Genomic DNA, 19,239 nt, shown 5'->3' with positions numbered 1-19,239 from the left:
TTAAAATGTAAGAACTCTGAAAAAAAGAGTATAAAAATCAAGTGACTCTAGTCTAGACCGTTTAATCTGTATTAAACACAGCTCATTATTTCGATTCGGGACGAATCAAAGGATTGGCTTAGGCGACTGTCACTCTCTCGCAACCATGGCAACCACCCTTTTGCCACACAGCACCTGCCCACTTGCGCGCGACCGTTTGATTTGAGGAGTGCGAGAGGCACGGAACCTGATCACACCTCCGTCCAGTAGATGGCGGTAATGCACTATGTTTGCAAGCTGCCAATAAAATCTATCGAAGAAGAAGAAGAAGGCACTGAACCTAGGAATACCAAAACAATGGCAGAGAAAGAGCAATCTAAATTTACAGTACCGGCATATGCAGTTAGTGAAGGCAAACCAGGCAAAAAAATGCCCCTTCCCCTCCGCTTGTCTCAGGTAAATAATGCGTCCTCTAGCTCAGCGGTCGGAGTCGCGCGTTCATGTGTTTTGGGGGCGTGGCTTTGGAAGAAGCACAGAAATGAGGGGGTGGAGTGAATGGAAATAATGAGATGTCTTTAAAACAGTCGTGAGAGGTCTACAGACACTCGATTTTGATACTTTCTTTTTCAGAGTACTTACATTTTAATTATGTATTGATATGTACATAAAGTTTAAACAAATTTGAAAAATAAAATTTTTAGACCATTTCTACCTACCCTGCCTTTAACAAACACTTGAAGTGAAATGCTGTAATCATCTGGCCATAAAAGTTTTTTTAGAAATTATGTGAAAGTGAAAATAAAGCGTAACTGGTGTCTGCTGCGTTCCCAATTGCACGCTAAACTTACAGCACATACAGAGATGGAGTTCACTGCATTCATTCACTGTAAACTGAGCCGTTCAGTGAGTGGTGGACGAACGATAATGTTTTTTTGATGGCCGATGCCGATATATATATATATATATATATATATATACACTTTATATAAATTTGAATTAGGGCTGCACGATTAATCACAATTTCCATGTAATCGCACTTAAATCAAGATGGCTTATCGCTATTTTGAAATCGCAAAGGCTGCGATTATTTTGTATGCGCAGCTTGTCATTGATGTACGGCTCTGTAAGCGCTGCTTCTTCTGAAAGCACCGTGAGTTTGAATCACTTATAACGTGCATTTGAAAAAGCAACGCGTCAAACAGCTTTCCAAACATGAGAAGCATTTAATAACCTCTTGTCCAACAAAAGACAACATTTAATAACATGATTTTACTCCAAACTCACTTCATAATGACAGTTGAGCATCCTTCTGTGAGATGATGTGGCTTCTTACACAGAATAAGGCAGTTGTGTGTTTATTGGTCACGTTTAATCAATCAAAGCATTTCAATCGATAGGGATTTCCTGGAATGACGGGCGTTATCGCTCTGGCGTTCAGATGAAGCAGCATTTACTACCGATCAGCCGCACTGCACTGACAAGCTGTGCATAAAATAATCACAGCCTTTTCCAAATCGCATGCGGTTTCATTGCAATTAATTGTGCAGCCCTAATTTGAATTAATATTTAATAAATTAGAAATAAATCATTTAAAAATTAATAAAAAATATAAATCTCTAAATTAAACACTTTAGATGGGCTGATCGCATGAACAAAGTGAGCGCATTGCTTTGAAACATGCAGCACAAACAGACTTGGTTAAGTTGTAGCCTTTTACAATTTGATAAGGGGATTAAGCCATATTGTGCTTCCGATTTTAGTTAGTTTGACATATACTTTGCCAAAGCAATGGTGCAAAACACAACGTCAAAGACCTTTTATGTTATATAGAGAAGTTTAAATATATTTTTGGTTCATTGAAACTGGAGGGACAGATTAGATTCTAGTTAATGAATGGTAAACACTGCATAACATAATAATTATCAGCTTATCTGTATTTGTATCTCTACAGGGAGATGGATTTGTTTAACTTGCCTTTTTAATGTAGATGTCACTTTTTAATTACAGGAAACTTGGCCTTTCTTGTGTAGCTTGCAAAAGTCATAGGGCAGTGAACAAACTCAGCAAATACTAATATGGTGTGGTTATAAGAAGTGACACCTTCTCCGAGCACAAGTATACTCTGTTTTGCGTGGCACTGTAATACATAACGTTACCCTATTAATGGTCTCCATAGCTTTTCAACACTAGCTTTTGCCCTTAATCTGAATAATGAGGTGTGATTTCAAGCAGTTGTAGAACACATGGCATCATTTGGACACACAATTTAGAGTGCATGCATGTGCCCTGCGTGGTTTCCTGTATGCTGGAGTCAAGTGATCAGAGGTAGCCCTTGTGAATTGTGAATTTTGCAGTGAAATATTCTAGTAATAATATGTTTTTGTTATCTTTTTATCAGTTCTAGATCAGGAAAATACTGATAAGTACGCCTAGCTTCATGAAGTCTGAGAAACTTTCAATCACTGTTGTCTAAAACATGGGAATATCATTGGTCATTTATTAGCCGTCACTGTGGATTGATTTCGCAATACACTTTGTGATCATGGTTGCCAGGCATAGTCTGTGCAAACATTATGTCCAGGATATAAACAAAACGTTCTGTTCACTTCGAATACATAATCTATATACAGTACCTAAACCAGTAGAAACATTCACAGATTGTACAGTAGATAACTTTTGACATGCTTGAATATGGTGCAGTAATTTTTTTGTATTATTTCATGTTGAGTGCAGCAATGCCATATTATCATTATACATGTGATATATTGTTTTAAGGTCATTTACTGCACACTCTGTGCAAGGTTCATCGTACATTTTTCTTGCTACTTGAAGTAAATGAGCTATTAATGGACATACAGAGCCGTTTTACCTTCAGTTCAAGAGTAATGGTCAGTAAAGGAATGCCTGATCTTTTGCAGTGTGTTTAGGCTAAGCTGGAGCTCAGCAGTAAAACACTTTTAGATCATATTGCTTTTGGCTTTGCATTTTAGTTTTCATTTGTCCTTGTGTCAGTATCAGTAAGACACATACAGTGCAGTGAGTATTAGATGGCAGCAGGCAGCAGCTGAGGTCTCATGTCATCAGTCTCGGCCCATATGGCCTCACGTGTCAGCATTCATTAAGGTGAAGAGTTGTAATGAAAGATAGGGAGGAATCAAGCATTGAGTGTCTTAGGCTTACGGTCAGAATCAGATACTCTCTTTACAGGATTAGCTTCATCAGCACATCCCCCCATCCTAATGATCCCTCACAAAACACACACACACACACACACACATTTTTTGTGTGTTTATGAGTTTATTACTGTCGGATTGGTTTGGTCGAGCATTTAGATATGTCCATACAGTATACGCATTGTGTTCTAATTAGGTGTGATGCAACAAGTGTCCAGTGACAAGCAATTTGTCTGACCACACTGCACAAAACGGCTGCATGATGTAACACAGTCACATCCAGAAGATGCGTTTAATTCTAGGGATTTACAAAACTGACTAGTTGGTGGCTTGCCTGAAGGACTATTTGTGTAATCTGGTTTAAAGGAATGTTGTATAATTGTGACATCTTCCCATACTTGCAACGAGAAGCGGTTATCCACCTTTTTCCTGACGAGCCTATTGCGCTTTGAATTATTGGAGTCAGAGGCACTTTCGGTGTGGGAAACTTCTACTAAATAAGACTGAAACAAATCATTTCAAATAATAAGGTTGCGCTATAAACTTTATCAGCCAGTTTGACTGAATGAGGTGTACAATTTCCGTTTTATTTTCAGATATCAGAAGAATATGGCATCACAAGAATATCTGTGGCCGAGTATCTTTTCCTTCTGATTATTTTCTTTTTTTCCTTTAATAGTATGATAAGACAACATATAGGCTACTGCACATTTGTGGTCTGCTCTCCCGGTTTAATTTACGATATATCACGTGAATGATTAACTGTAATTTACTAAGAATCCCTCGTTTTTTCTCCCCAAATCCTCACGTCTCATTCCAGGTTTGTTTTCACACGGATGCTTTAAAAATGTTATTGTCTCCCCTTTTCACTTCTAATCCCTATTAGCAGTGTTTACTGGAAAGTTTCTACAGCGGGTAAATAGAATATTTCTTATGGCAAAATGATGGAAAGCATGTTTGAATATTATTACTCAAGTCAATTCTAAAGTTAATAAAACATTTTTGATCAAGACAACGCATGTTACATAATATAGACAAATATTACTACAGTGAAATTTAACCCATCCGTAATATTCTTGCGGAAAGAATCAAGCTTTTGGGGTTATTTATGGTCTGTTGTAGTAATGTTAATGCTTTTACACTTTTAAGTTTCCTTTTTGGTTGAAGGGTGCGTAGAAAAATGTCACTTCATTGTACCAAGTTTTTATAAAAAAGCATATTATTGCGTTCATAGATCGAACCTTTCACTGATTGTTTACAGTTTCAGTTACTCCCATAATTTGCTCAAAGCGTCATGGGGTGTATGAAAAAATTGGATAAACCGTCTGTTGTCAACAATAGAAAAGTTTTAAGGGTTCCTGCCGAATAAAAGTTTGATAGTTTAATGTTTGAAAATGAAAAATTAAGACTGCCATAAATATTATTATATAGTATTTTTTATTGTACAGGGAAATATATAAATAGTTTAATTATGTAAACATTTATTTAGTAAAAATAATAATAATTATAATTTTTTTTTTTGTCATATTGATATATAATCACAATTTATTTTGCCAAATTGTGCATCCCTACGAATGAGTGTTTTCAAAAATATTTATATTTCGATATGTATCGATACTGAAATATCTGAAATGGTTCCAATACCACTTTTCTGCAGTATTGATACACCGATACCAGCTGCGTGTTCTCACACTCTCTTCGCTCCAGTTGAATAGTGCTTGTTTTGCGCATAGTCATTCCCGCAGCTTTCACGTTCACACCAAATGCGCGTGCACCACTGATCTATACAAGTGGCGCTCTCATAAAGCCTCCTCTCATACAGCTTGTGAGTTCCAAATTTACTTCTTTTCCGTGGCTTATTGCGCTTAAACGGTTAAATACAACATTATGTCAAAATGCCCATCTGGGTGATGTTGTGTATCTATGTTGTGTAACAGTAAATTGGATCCATGTATAAACTCTTAAAGTCACAGCAGCCTAATATTCCTGCTGCTGTCTTACATGTTAATCAAAGAACATAATGCAAATAGAAAATCAATCCATGCTCTTGTAGCAAATTGTAAGCATTAATCTGTATTTCATTTTTACAATGAAGACTGTCTAGTGTATTTTTTACATTTAAATACTTTATTTAATTTCTGTAGTGTTTCTTACCTGAATACTAGCCTACAGTTATACCCACTTGAAAAACTTAAAGCACTGGTCATTTAATTTGTCTCTTTATTTGTGCTATCGTTTGCAATTTGTTTATTTGTTATTATTGTATTACTGTTTACTTGTCTTTTTTTTTTGTAAATTTAGTTCAGTTTCAAGTAAAGCCTTCCTGTGCTGTGTAAGCTATTGTAACAAAATTACCAAAATTATCAAAAAATTTGGAGAATAATAAACTAAACGAATTCTACTTAACTTTTTTTTTTTTTGCTCGTTACTATTCTGCATCACACCTGATTAGGAGCTGGTGTCAAATGTGTCGTCTTTAAATTTGCTGGGAACATCATTGAATATTTACAGTTATAACTGATGATTGTGCTCTCTAAGCTGAATAGCATTTTGAAACCAAATCAATCAAGTCTATTTGACATCTTTGTGTTAGTTGTGTCTGTTTATGTAAACTGTTAGTGTAATGCTAGTAGTAACACCCTTTTCCTCAGCAGTTGAATCATTTATAAGATGGAGGGTAATCTCAGCCTGACCCATTCAGTCTGATTCAGAGACACACATGGGGCTAAAGATCACATGTAACATTAGTAAATTAGCTTGTTGCTTAATCCCACAGGAGATTTTAAGATAATGGAGCACAGACGGCAGGGTTTGGGGTTGACATTTTTTTTTTTGAGGAAAAACATAAAGTGAATAGACAGGGAGAAGTATGTAAGGGTAAAATGGGGGTGGAAAGAAAAATGAAAGGGCTGTTGTCTGAGAATATAAATGCAAATATAAAATTGTATTGCTAATCCAACTCACTTGCCTGTTAGTACAATGTCTGGTACTAAAGCAACTAACACCAGAATGTTTTGTGTTGTGACCTTTACTTTGTTTAAAACAAATGCCGTCTTTCATTGCTGACTTCATTAGCATGAGTCAAATGTAGTTCTTTCTACGTCTCAGCCCGTGATTTCAGTTTTGCCCTTGACATGTGTTCAGTCAGGCCAAGGCAGCGGGCCAGGAAGGAAGCTGAAAGATTCGAGTGTTGCTTTCGGTGGCGGTGGCTCTTCTTCTCTGATTCAGGAGGTCAGTAATCATCCCCACCCCCCATTCCTCATCTCTTCATTCAAATTGCACGCACACCCCCTTTTACTGGCCTCAGGCCTCTATGTAACAACCCCTCCAACCAAACAGTAGTGACAATCTGGAGAACTTGCGCCTGTTTCGATGATAGTGCTAAAGACAAAAACCAGTGTGGAATCTTTGTACAAACTCTCCCAAGTCATTTAAAGGGATAGTTCACTCGAATAAATGTTATTAAATTTTTTTGTAATGGTTTTGCACCCCATTGGCTTTCATTGTTTGGAAAAGAAAAAAAAAACAGACATTTTTCAAGATATCTTTTTTTTATGTTTCACAGAATAAATAAAGTCATATAGATATGGAACGTTATAAGGGTGAGTAAATTATGAATGAATGTTCATATTTGGGTGAACTATCCCTTTAAATGTTTTAAGAGGTAGATGTAGAACACATGCACGAACGTAAACTTTTTATTTAAACCCTATGAAACCACTTAAATGTAACCTGATTCATTTATTTGAAGGAAGAATTAATTCAGCAGCAAAGCATCAACAAGCCACTTGTGAGACAAAGTAATGTCTGTCCTAACTACAAAGTGTGATACTATCAAGGTCCAATTTAATCCAGTGCTGAATTCATGAATAAGTGCTACTCAACTGACCGGCCAGTGCCCTACATAGTTCACAACCCACATGCAGCATAGAAGGCCTGCTTTGTTTTTAATGGCCAGCAATGAATTCAAGGCTCAATTAGAGCCTGAATTCCACAGGCATGTGATACAACATTCCCCACCTTCATGAAAGAAACCTCAATTACAGCAGACGCTTTAATGCAGAAGACAGCTCTGTTTTAAAGCCGTTGATCATTTCACTCATTTAACAAGAGCCATTTCAGTACTATTGCCATGGATGTCATTGACTTCCAACTGACTTCCACACCTCCGTGCTAAAAGATTCGCAGGTCAGTAAAAGAAACCTCTGCTTGCTGGTGCCATGGCAGTGAAAAAACAGGGAACAATTAATAGTTGAAACAGCATCAGATGCCTCTGGATCCTAGGGATTGTTTGTTTTACAGAATTTGCCCTGCACCCAATTCCTTTCCTGTTGCTGTAAAGATGATTTATCAGGTCTGAAGGGAACTATGAAATATTTGAAATGAAAACAAGCTTGTGTTGCGTTTTGCTCATAGGGTTTGTGTTTTTTCCATCTGGTTCTGTTGTTAAAGAAGGCCGAAACCTAAAATATTCTCACATTTTAAAGTAAAAAGCAACAGTAAACACTAACAAAAACCTCTGGGGGACAGCCAGAGAGATGTGGTTTGTGAAGAAATGGGAAGAAACATAACGTGGGTATTTTTAAATTCGTCTTGAATGCCTGTAGTTTTGATGTGTTTTTTTTACTCTGTAGAGAATTCGTCAAGCACATAGCCTCAGAAGCAGGAAGGTTTGATTTCCTCCAGTTTGCCAGTCGTAGTGAACACATGATTTTTTTTTTTTTTTTACATTTAAACATTTATTATGTTTTGATGAGGTTTAATTAAAGGGATACTTCACCTCTGGAAAGATGAATGTGTATTTAAAATGGGTCATTTATGTAGAAGAAATGTGAAATTATTTTTGAATTTGGAGCTTTCTAGACTGAGAAAAGCCAGAAAATGAATTTTTGGCTTATGTGGATGAAAGACAACAACTCCCAGAATGCACTTGCTTCGCTGCTCTACGTGGCCACTCCCAAGCCACGCCTACCGGTAAGAGCGCGCAGTTAAACAACAAGACTAGGATACTAGTGAGTCTCCGTGACGAGTCTGCCCGGGATTTCGAGATCGCCCAAAATGTCCGGGATTCGGCTTTTGCGTTCTACAGTCGCCATTCATTATGTTTACTGTGGCGAGCAGGACGAGGCTGAGGCCCGCGGGAGAACGGCGCCAGGATGGTGGCGTGATTAGCCTACTGATGAGCGACACCTGTGAGACGCACCGGTCTCGTATCTCTCACGGAGGAGTGGGAATTTTCTTTGCAATGTTATAACGCACATCAACCGATCACTTGTTTAGCGTTCATGTAAACACTACATTTAGATTCACCAATCGGAATGAATTCAGTTAGATTGAAACAAAAGGTGTGCATGTAAACAATGAATGGCGACTGCAGAAAGCAAAAGCCTAATCCCAGACATTTTGGACGATCTCGACGGCCGGACATGTCCGGGAAAAAGAGGATGGTAACCCCTACTACTCAGCTTTCTCCGCAGAACAAGAGCCTGCTAGCTTCGCTTCCAAAAAAAGATGGCTGACACTGTGTGTACATTCTGTGAGTGCGATCCCACCCTCTATGGGCGGCTTGAAAACATGCGGGACAGCCCCTACTACTGGCTGTAGTCTTTAGCCTCTGGCCAAAAAATCCTCCGATGATGATTCAAAATGACGATTTTTGCATCATCGGAGGATTTTTTCCAGACAAAAAATACATAAATCTCTCGTCTCTCGGGGATATGAGGGTGGAAAGCACGGTAATTCGAAAATACTACAGGTTTTCTACTAATACAAAGCTTAATGCTAAATCCTGAAGTATCCCTTTAAGAAGTCCAGTAAATTCTATTTTTTATTTTTAGTAATTTTTGAGATGTACTTGTTATTGTAGTGTAGTTTTCTAATGGTCTTTAAAGAATATATAGCTTGGTATCACTGAATGCAGGTTGTCAGTGATTTATTCAATAAGCAAGATTAATATTAATTTATAAACAATGAGATGCGTTTATCACCATATAAATATACGGCGTCATAGAAAACAAGTCTGAATTCAAGAAATATCCATATTTTCTACTGTATAGCGTCAAAGACCAAGTTACTCCAGCCAGAAATCAAGGAACACAAATGGATTGTAAGGAAATTCAGATTTTTTGCTGCCTTTTATGTGAATTACGGTAACAACAAACTGTTGAACCAATCAAATTCCAGCTGTCAGCAGAGCAAAAAGAAAGTGTACTCTGAACTTCAGTGCACAATAAAAGTAAAGAGCAGAGGCTGCTTTTGTCCATGCCATTTGTGGAAGATTTCAATATTGTGTAAGAGCATCGGGATCCTCTGATAGTGACTATTGAATGTTTGTAGTGCATGTGTACCAATTACACTTCATTTTCTGTTTCATTCTATTCGGAACTCAGTTCCATTTGTATTCAATATCAGCACTTCCGCAGAGGAAGGGACAGCTTAAAATGGGCTTCTTGCTAGGGGTGCTCCGATTGATTGGCTAACGCTATCTATTAAGTTCAACTTAATGCATTTGTTTAAATGTAGATAAAATCCCCAAAAAATATTAATCACATTAAAAAAAATTATTCATTTCAATAATTTTTTTTAAATTAATTTCAACGAATCATTTTTTCAGTGTATAAACAAGGTTAATAAGGAGACACAGCTGAACTAAGAGAACTAATCATATCAGTAACCATGATAACTCATAAGTGGCGGGAAACTAAACAAAGGAAACACGTGACTGAAAATAACAGACTAAAAGTTCATAAAAATGAAACTAACTAAACAGAACTGACTATAAGCGTAGCGTGTTTAAACCATTCAGCTCTTGCTCGCTCTCTAAAACACTTGCACACTCAAAGCGTACACACATAAAGCAGTCTCAAAAACAGCTCGCAAGTATCAAACTCATTTCTTCTGTTTGTGGCTAATTGCACTAATGGTCAAAAACACACAAAGGTATGTACAAAATTACTGTCTTGGGGAGTATCCTGGTAAACACAGTCGGTTATGTCTTTAGTGAACGTAAACAGTTGAGAAAGAAAACGCATGTGTAACAGTATATTGGATCCGTGCATAAAAAAAGTGACAGAAGCCTAATAAACCTGCTACTGTCTGTGTCATTAATGTTAATCAAACAACAAAAGATAAAAGATGCTCTTGACTGAAGAACTTTTGTAACTTTAATTGTAACGATTATTATGTATTTAATTTATTCAGGGAAGACTATTCAGTGTTATTTTACATTTTATTCTTTATTAAATGTCTGTAGTATTTCCTATGTGAATACTACTGTTAGGCACTGTACTTAAAGCACTGTATTTTTCTTTTGTATCATTATTCTATTTAATTTATTTGTGCTACTGCTTGTAATTTGTTTACTTGCCTTTTTTGTAAATCCAATTCAAAGTTTGAAATCAGGCTTGCACTGTATGTTTGCTATTGTGCAACAACATTGACCCACTGTAAAAACAAAAATGCATTGTGTGACCAAACATTAGGTGACATAATTATTTTACTTCATTTATTTTTTTGGAAAAAGTCTAAAAAAGCCTGATTGGAATAAAATACTGCTTGGAGCATTCATATAAATAATGCTATATGATAAAAAGAAGGCTTCATATAGACTCCATGATTGTTATTGGTGATCGGTATCAGTCGATACTGCTTCCTGTGATCGCTGATTGGCCCCAAAAATCCTGCCGATTTGATATTTTGCTATGATAGCAAAAAACATGTTATTTCTGCATAAAATGTTTATGCAGGATTAATTAAAAAAAAAAAATCATACTTTTTTCTCCCTCTATTTGTTTCACAGGTGAGAATTGTTTCCTTAAAATAGCCAGTCCAGCTAGTATCTAATTTATATACACGTGTGCACAATTGGATTAATAGAGCTTAAAGTCATATCCGTGTAATACTCTAGATCATTTCACGCCCTTCCTCCCTCAAAGTGGTACGGGGAAGCAATCAGTCAATTCTGATTGAAGTCCTCACTAAATCAATAGAAACCAGATATATCTCATAATGCCATAGATCCACAGCTGACCTAGAGAGCTGTACATCCTCACTTTGGTTTGTCCGGCCTATCTCGAACCAAATAGCACATTAAATTGGGCAACAGAGCAAGTGTCTGTCAACTTGTTTATACAGTGAACAAAAAGCAGTAAAAGTTGTGCTGCTGAAATCACAGATAATGTAAGATGATTTTTTTGTATACTAATAAAAGTGCAGCCATGCGTAATTTTTGTGTAGCCTATTGATGAAGCTGTTGGGGTCGAAACTTGTCCAGTCATGATTGGCTGCTTTTTAACAGTGTGGTCAATGTTATCAACCAAAGACATTATCCACTTCTCAGAGGATGAGGCCTAATGAAGTTAAATAGAATTTTGACAAGATAATGGATTTGTTTTCCTTCCTTGATTCCATTCTCCCCCTCAGCGCTCATGATAAACTGTGTAGAAAAGAAGTAAGAGGGAAACAGATTATTCAAGGCTGCTCACGAGGGGGATGAAAGATCAATAACGAACCCTTTTGAGAAAAAAGAAACATCCAGTGAAGACCTCTGTAGTTTGGGTTTGAGTTAGATCCTAGGCACAAGAACTGAATTCTTCTTAGCTCGTGCACTAGATCTGGCCCCTCCTCAGGGGGTGATCGCTGACCAATAAAAATTTACAGCACATAGCAGAGAGGAAGTAGCTTGTACAGCGACCTTGCTACACAGTTGCGTGGCGAGGCACACTACCTTTTAAAAGTTTTTTTTTAATGGTTTTAAAAGAAGTCTCTTATGTTCACCAAGGCTGCGTTTATTTGATTTAAAATAAAGTAAAAACAGCAATATTGTAAATTATCTATATTGTCAGACTATGTTTTATTATTCATATCAAGTCAGAACTGGAAAAAAATTGTTACTGTCACTTTAAGACGGCTCCCAGAGAAACACGATCCTCTCTAATCAGCATTTGCCTCTGTGAAATCTAGCATAAGCTTGCTGACTCTTCGTTTCTGTTTAGCATAAGCAGAATCTGATGACCTTTGACCTATTTGTAGACCTCACCCCCTCTCATCGCCATAAAACTAGGCTTGCTGTGCATAGATTCCTCACTTGGTCATTGATCATTAAGGAGATCAAAGGGTTAGTGAAATCAGCCGTGGCACACACTATCCCGTAAGGCGATTGGTAGAGCAATCCTCTCGTTCTTAAAACCTGTACGATAGTGTGTCATTTGTCAATTGATATATATGGAGTAAATTATATGGATCTGCATTTCTTAGGAAGGTGTGATGTCTATCGTTGGCGTGTTGTGTGTGTAGATGTGTGTATATATAGTGCTCACCTTTCACCCCTCATCACTCACCGCTCAACTGTGTCTCCACATAGCTTCAGTGTGTATTTCTGACAAGCTCATGTTTGTTCCACTTCTTTGTCGATTGCAGGAGAAATGTGCCGGATTCCTCAGAGCTGAGTCTGACCACGACTCATATTCCCTCTCTTCAATAATTCAGAGCTAGTGCCGTAAAGCTGTTACTTAAAGTCCTCTTCTGTCAGTGTCATTTTGTTGGCTTATACGTTGTGGTCCTGCTGTGTATCATCTGCTTAGACAAATGTTTTATGATAAACAGTAAATTTGACAGGCCAGTGCTGTTCACCAGATCATTTCCAGATGGTCTTTACAAGGAGAATTGAGCGTGACAAGGATTCTAAAGACATAGTTAAGATTATAACAAGTAAATGCATTGATAACATTTCAGCTACTATGTAGTGCTTTAATATACTGTATATACTCTAACGTTTAAAAGTTAGAGGTCAGTAGGATCTTTTTGTGTTAATGCTTTTATTTAGCAAACATGCATTAAAGTATTCAAAAGTGACATTAAAGGCTTTTGTTACAAAATTATTTATATTTTTTCTGAAAAAAAAAAAAAAAAAAAAAACTAAAAAACAGATTTTTTTTTTTACCGACCCCAAACATTTAAATGGTGTATAAGTGATCTAAGGGAACTTGCGATGCATGATGGGTGTTAGCAATGTCTTCAAATAAGAACTATGGTTAATTGCACTTCTTCTTTTTGCCTGAATAAGAAATGCTAAAGAAGTTGTGATAATATTGGTTTTAACACTAAATATTTCAGTTAGTCTGTGGTATCATGATTCCACTGATATCAGCATATTTACAATAAGAGAAATGGTTTTGGTTAGCATTACATTTTGAACATTCAGACCTATTAGATGAACAACACAGATAGGATTTTTTTTTTTTTACCAAAACACTAAACAAGAAAACTTGAGTTGTGTTTGAAGGTATAATTTGTGGTGATATCTTCACCATCTGCTTTTGCAATTCTAGTTTGACCCCCTCCTCTGGCAGGAAATGGCATCCCCCACTGATGATGTGGCACTTTGAGTCATAAATTTAATAGCTTAACCCCCACCCCCCCCCCCCCCCCCCCATTTCCCCACTCCTGCTTCTCCATCCCTTCATACCCCCCCCCCCCCCCCCCCTTCTCTCTCAGGACTGACCTTTTTTCTTTAATTATTTATCCATCTTAGTTGTATGGCAAGAATTTGTTACAAAAGAGCCCGGTGGATGTGTTGGTTTAAGCCCCGCCCCCTCTGCCGTATGCTGTGATGTGACAGTGCAATGCTCCCTTTGTGATCGGTGACATGAGAAGGGAATTGATGAGATGAAGCTAGCGATTTCCTTCCATTTAAAGACTTGCTCCATATGTCCATTGATTTATGGTGTGCTTTGTGATCATCTGTTATATAAATTAGGTTATTATAATGAAGTTAAACTATTGCAGATGCAGGTTAAGTACAGATTTAGAAACTAGATAGCAATTAGATGAGTTGTGTGCCTTTAGCTTATAGAATGATGGAATACACCTAAAGGGATAGTTCACCCAAAAATGAAAATCACCTTACCCTCATGTCGTTCTAAACCTGTATGACTTCTTTCTTCTATAGAAAACAAAAGAACATATTTTAAACATGCCCGTGTGTTTTTTTTGTTTTGTCGTCCATACACTGGAAGTCAGTGGGATCCAATGTTGTTTGTATTCCGACATTCTTTAGAATATCTTCTTTTGTGTTCCACATAAAAAAACAAAGTTACAGGTTTGGAATGACATGAGAGTGAATCAATGGTGATATCATTTTCATTTTCAGGTGAACTAACACTTTAAAAAAGAAAAAAATACTTCACAAAACAAATCAGAATTACTTTTAGATGTAATGTGCAATGCAGATCACATGTCAGCACAGTATATATACTCAGGAAATTTGCCTTGATACACAGCCCAGTATGTATGCTTTAAATTAAAGTTGCTGGTTAACAAATTAATTATACTTGCAAATTATTTGGGGATTTTGTGATACAAAATGAGGAGTAGTCATTTTTAGACTAGACATGTAGACACAGTCATGTGCCTCATCATCTTTTACTCTACTGGCATTGTGTTAACGTCAGCATTATTGTATGAATTGCAGAGCTCGCAATGAACACACACAGACACACTCACACACTGCCACCAGTCACACATTTCACCCACTTATAAGGTCTGCTAAATCAAACAAGACGTGGCCGAGGGATATTCACTGTATCCTACATGAAAAATGTGTCTGTCGGAGCTGACAATACAAGCAATAAGGACAGAAATGAAACTTCAAATCCTTTAAACCAAACAAACAGTTTATTAGAAGGTTAGATGGCTCATTTTGTAGAACTGGCTTAGGTTTGTTACCTCTGTGTGTAGTATCTACATGTAATGCTAATACCGCTAATGTCGGTGATGTTGGATTGGTTGTTTGGCTAATGTAATGTGGTCTGCTTTAGCATTTGGTCAATAAAGATGGCTCTGTGTGGTATGGTAGCCATCTTGAGCCTGGCTGTCAAAGACCATAAAAGGTTAGCTCACACAGGAGCTGCACTGTTGATATGACAGAGCCCCTTGCCTTCAGCACGCACAAGCTGTGGGAAACACCAGCCCCTCCTGACCCACTCATACATACACAAAACACACACACTTTCTCTCTCCCTGTACTACACACACACAAACACACCAAATCTTATAACACAGAGCAGTCAACACAAGCTCATCCATCACAGATCTATTCAGGGCTCCGGCTCCCTCTTTGTTCGCCGGTGTTGGCCGCAGCCCAACTTTACTCTGGGTGAAAGTGATATGAACTTAGTGCTGGTGGTCTCGGGTAATAAATTCTACAGACGCAGTGATGCTACTGCTCGTTGGTACTTGTAAGCACCCAATATCACCGCACTGGCTATCAACATCATTCAGTTTCCCTGAGTACGAGGGCAAATGAAAGTTGACGTATGACGGTTGACAGATGATGTAACCAAAATAAAAGACTGACATAACTAGTCCTGCCCCTCCATTGATTCAGAGCATGTAGTGCAGGCTAATTGCATCCCCTGCATTGCTTTAGTACTACAGTAGTACTAGTGAAAATGATTGTTGTTTCCAGTGTTCCTTGTTGAGAACTTGAGCAAGGATGCATTCAATTTAAATGCTTTTACATTGTTACAAAAATATATTTCAAATAGAGTCTTGAAAAAAATGCATCACTGTTTCCACAAAAATATTACGAAGCACAACTGTTTTCAATATTGATAGTAATACAGCGTATTAGATATGATTTCTGAGGGATCATGTGGAATAATGGCTGCTGAAAATTCAGCTTTGCCATCACTGGAATAAATGCGGCCTTAGTTAGCTTTCAAAAACATTAGAAAATCTTGACCCCCAACTTTTTCTTTAAATGGCTTAATTTTGAATGTGTAATATAAAGCCATATTGTAATATGTAATGTATTTGATGTCCTTGTTTGTTTGGAGTTTTAGATCTCAACTAGAACCATCAACCTGCATATTGTTCTTTCAATTATACACATATATATATAAATTATACAGTTTCTCCAACAAATTGTTTAAAAAAAAAAATTAAATGTGCTTTAATAAAGTAATTATTCTTTTTTTAGTACTTCTCTAATTAAAAAAAAAAAAAACAGTAATCTCAACTATTCTTGTCATAAAACAATTACCGTTTTAACCAAGTAAACATCACATACAGCACAGTTAGTTTTGATAGTTCATGGTAGCTCCAATTGAAGTCTCATGCAGGGCCATTTTGATCTTTTGAACATGTATCCATGAGTCTGGATTTCTTAGTTTTACTGCTTGGTCGTGTTGTTTTGCATTATTTATTTGTACAGAGAGAACCGTTTCCAACTGCCTCACGTTGGTTACCTATGATTTATTCACATAGCTTTATATTGGTTTAAAGGCGGATATGTGCATTTCCATCAGCGAGGTCTGAGTTATACTACCATTTTGATTAACTGTTCATGGACCCAAGTGTATTAGAGCCATATGGCACTCATGAAGAGCACATTTAATGACTAATCCACTCTGAGTGCTGAATTTAGAAATCAGTTCCTGCTAATAACCTACAGATCTCAGAGAGATATTGTTTCATTAATGGGTTTTAACGACCACAGTTCCTTGTTAAGCTTAAGAATTACATTTTTACAGTGAAAAAATATCAAGTATTCAGTAGCATTAGAACAAATGGGGTTTTTACATATTTGAGAAGCCCTAAATCTAATTTAAACCTGGAACAAACTGAAAGTTGTACGATTTTGAAGTTTATTTTCGATTTTTGGATTCCCTGTAATTAATAGTGCTCCCCATCTGTATATGTAAATTCTGCAATAAGTTAATTTTCCACTATCGGAACTTGATAGTAGGGGGTTTCTCAGCAAATATTTGTTTGTGATTAGTTGAATTGAATTATTATATATATATATACAGTGCTATGCATAAGTTTAGACACCCATGCTAAAGTTGACTAAAAAGAGGAATAAAAAAAATCATCTTTTGGAAATTGAACTTAATGCCTTAATTAAAAAAAATTAGGAAAAATCCAACTTTGAGGACACCAATTTTCTCTGTGAATGAATAATGTATCGTAAATAAATAAATGTTCTTCCTTAAAATACAGGGTGCATAAGTCTGGACACCCCTATGTTAAATTCCCATAGAGGCAGGCAGAATTTTTTTTTTAAAGGCCAGTTACTTCATGGATCCAGGATACTATGCATCCTGATAAAGTTCCCTTGGCCTTTGGAATTAAAATAGCCCCACATCATCATATAGCCTTCACCATACCTAGAGATCAGCATGTTTTTATTTCAGTTAGCCTAATAGCTGGTTTGATTTACATTGAGAGATGATCTTATGGAAAGTACTCCATGCTGATCTCTAGGTGGTGAAGGCTATGTGATGATGTGGGGCTATTTTAATTCCAAAGGCCAAGGGAACTTTATCAGGATGCATAGTATCCTGGATCCATGAAGTAACTGGCCTTTAAAAATAAAAATCTGCCTGCCTCTATGGGAATTTAACATAGGGGTGTCCAGACTTATGCACCCTGTATTTTAAGGAAGAACATTTATTTATTTACGATACATTATTCATTCACAAAGAAAATTGGTGTCCTTAAAGGTTGGATTTTTCCTAATTTTTTTAATTAAGGCATTAAGTTCAATTTCCAAAAGATGATTTTTTATTCCTCTTTTTAGTCAACTTTAGCTTGGGTGTCTAAACTTATGCATAGCACTGTATATATATATTATTATATATATACAGAATTACATTCGTGTTCAACAGTAAAAAAATGTGACATGAACAATGTCAACCAGTGGACATTTACATATGTACTCTTGTCCTACACCTCCATATCGATCTCTGGCCTTAAGTAGTGCCAAACAGAGTGGTGAGATAACTGTAATTCCATGCTCCTGGTTTTTTCTGGCTGTTATCTCAGTCAGTCCTCTTCAATAGTGTCATGTTTGCTCAGCTTCTCCAAAAGCAGCTGCAGCTGCCGTCGAATGAAGAAGCCATCCGTCATAATGGGGGAAATAAAGCAGGCTCATGTGCCGAGAGTCTCTGTCATCCCCCCTCCCACCCTCCAATCCCCCTCTTTTTCCAAGGTCTGCGTCACACAACACTTTCTCTGACCTCTTTCCATACTGTTTGTTCACACGCGTGGCCTGCTGACTTTTCTGGCAGCGTTTACTTGGCCTGGCTCCAGCTGGCTGACGGTGCTGCAGCAGCATGCAGGCAATCTCTTACAGATGTCTGGAGACATGGAGTAGGATTCATGCTTTAGAAACGAGGAAAGCAAGAATGGAGAGGAAGCAAACAAAGCACTGTGAGCAAGGTGCACTGCTATGTTCGAGTAGCCAATGAGCAGATTCTTCATTTGATTGTGTGTGTGTGTGTCTGTGTGTGTATTCTGTGTTTCCATTCCTCTTATATATATAAAGTTATATACTCAGCAAAAAAGAAACATCCTTCCACTTTCAACTGCTTTTTTTCCAGAAAATTTCTTTTTGTGTGTAAATATTTGTATGAACATAAAACAACTGAGACTAAACAAGTTTCACCAACATTTGATGAACAGAAATGGAATAATGAGTCTGTGAACAAGGGGGGACGGGGGCAATATCAAAAGTAGCAGTCAGTGTCTTGTGTGGCCAGCAGCTTTAAGTGCTATACAGTGCATCTCATCCTCATGGACTGAGCCAGATTTGCCAGTTCTTGCTGAGAGATGTTACTTCATTATTCCACCAAGGCACTTGCAAGTTTTCAAACACGTCTGAGGGGACACATGGACACACGGAAAATCAGCTGTCCTTCCTGTCTCCCTGTAGCTCCGTCTTAGGCGCCTTACATTACGGACATTGCAGTTTATTGCTCTGTCCACATCTGCAGTCCTCATGTCACGCTGCAGCACGGCTATGGCTTGTTCACGGAGGTGATCGGGGAGCCTGGGCATCTTTCTTCTGGTGTTTTTCTGAGTCAGTAGAAATGTCTCTTTAGTGTCCTTAGTTATTGGAACTGTGACTTTAATTGTCTACCGCCTGTAAACTGTTAGTGTCTTAAGGACTTTTCCACAGGTGCATGTGCAATATTGTTTATGGTTCATTGAAAAAGCATGGAAGCCATTGTTTAGACCCTTTACAATAAAGATCTGTACAACTTTTTTTTAATTTTCTATTTATTTATTTTTGCTGAGTTTGTTA

The 19,239-nt window shown here is 37.3% G+C and overlaps 1 protein-coding gene across 2 annotated transcripts in view; it reads left to right on the top strand.

Annotated features, from left to right (window-relative positions):
* arid3c (AT rich interactive domain 3C (BRIGHT-like)) overlaps positions 1–19,239 on the top strand; it is a 78,956-nt gene that overhangs the window by 7,231 nt on the left and 52,486 nt on the right. Inside the window, exon 3 of one of the 2 annotated variants that reach the window (XM_084413906.1) lies at positions 6,297–6,383. The exons of the other annotated variant lie outside the window; for it this stretch is intronic. Coding sequence (XP_084270032.1) covers positions 6,297–6,383 — 87 coding nt within the window. The remainder of the gene's footprint in view (positions 1–6,296; positions 6,384–19,239) is intronic. 2 annotated transcript variants of the gene reach the window in all.

Source organism: Rutilus rutilus, assembly GCF_951802725.1.
Source record: "Rutilus rutilus genome assembly, chromosome: 7".
Taxonomy (NCBI): Eukaryota; Metazoa; Chordata; class Actinopteri; order Cypriniformes; family Leuciscidae; genus Rutilus; species Rutilus rutilus.
This window is presented reverse-complemented; position numbering and strand designations above follow the sequence as displayed.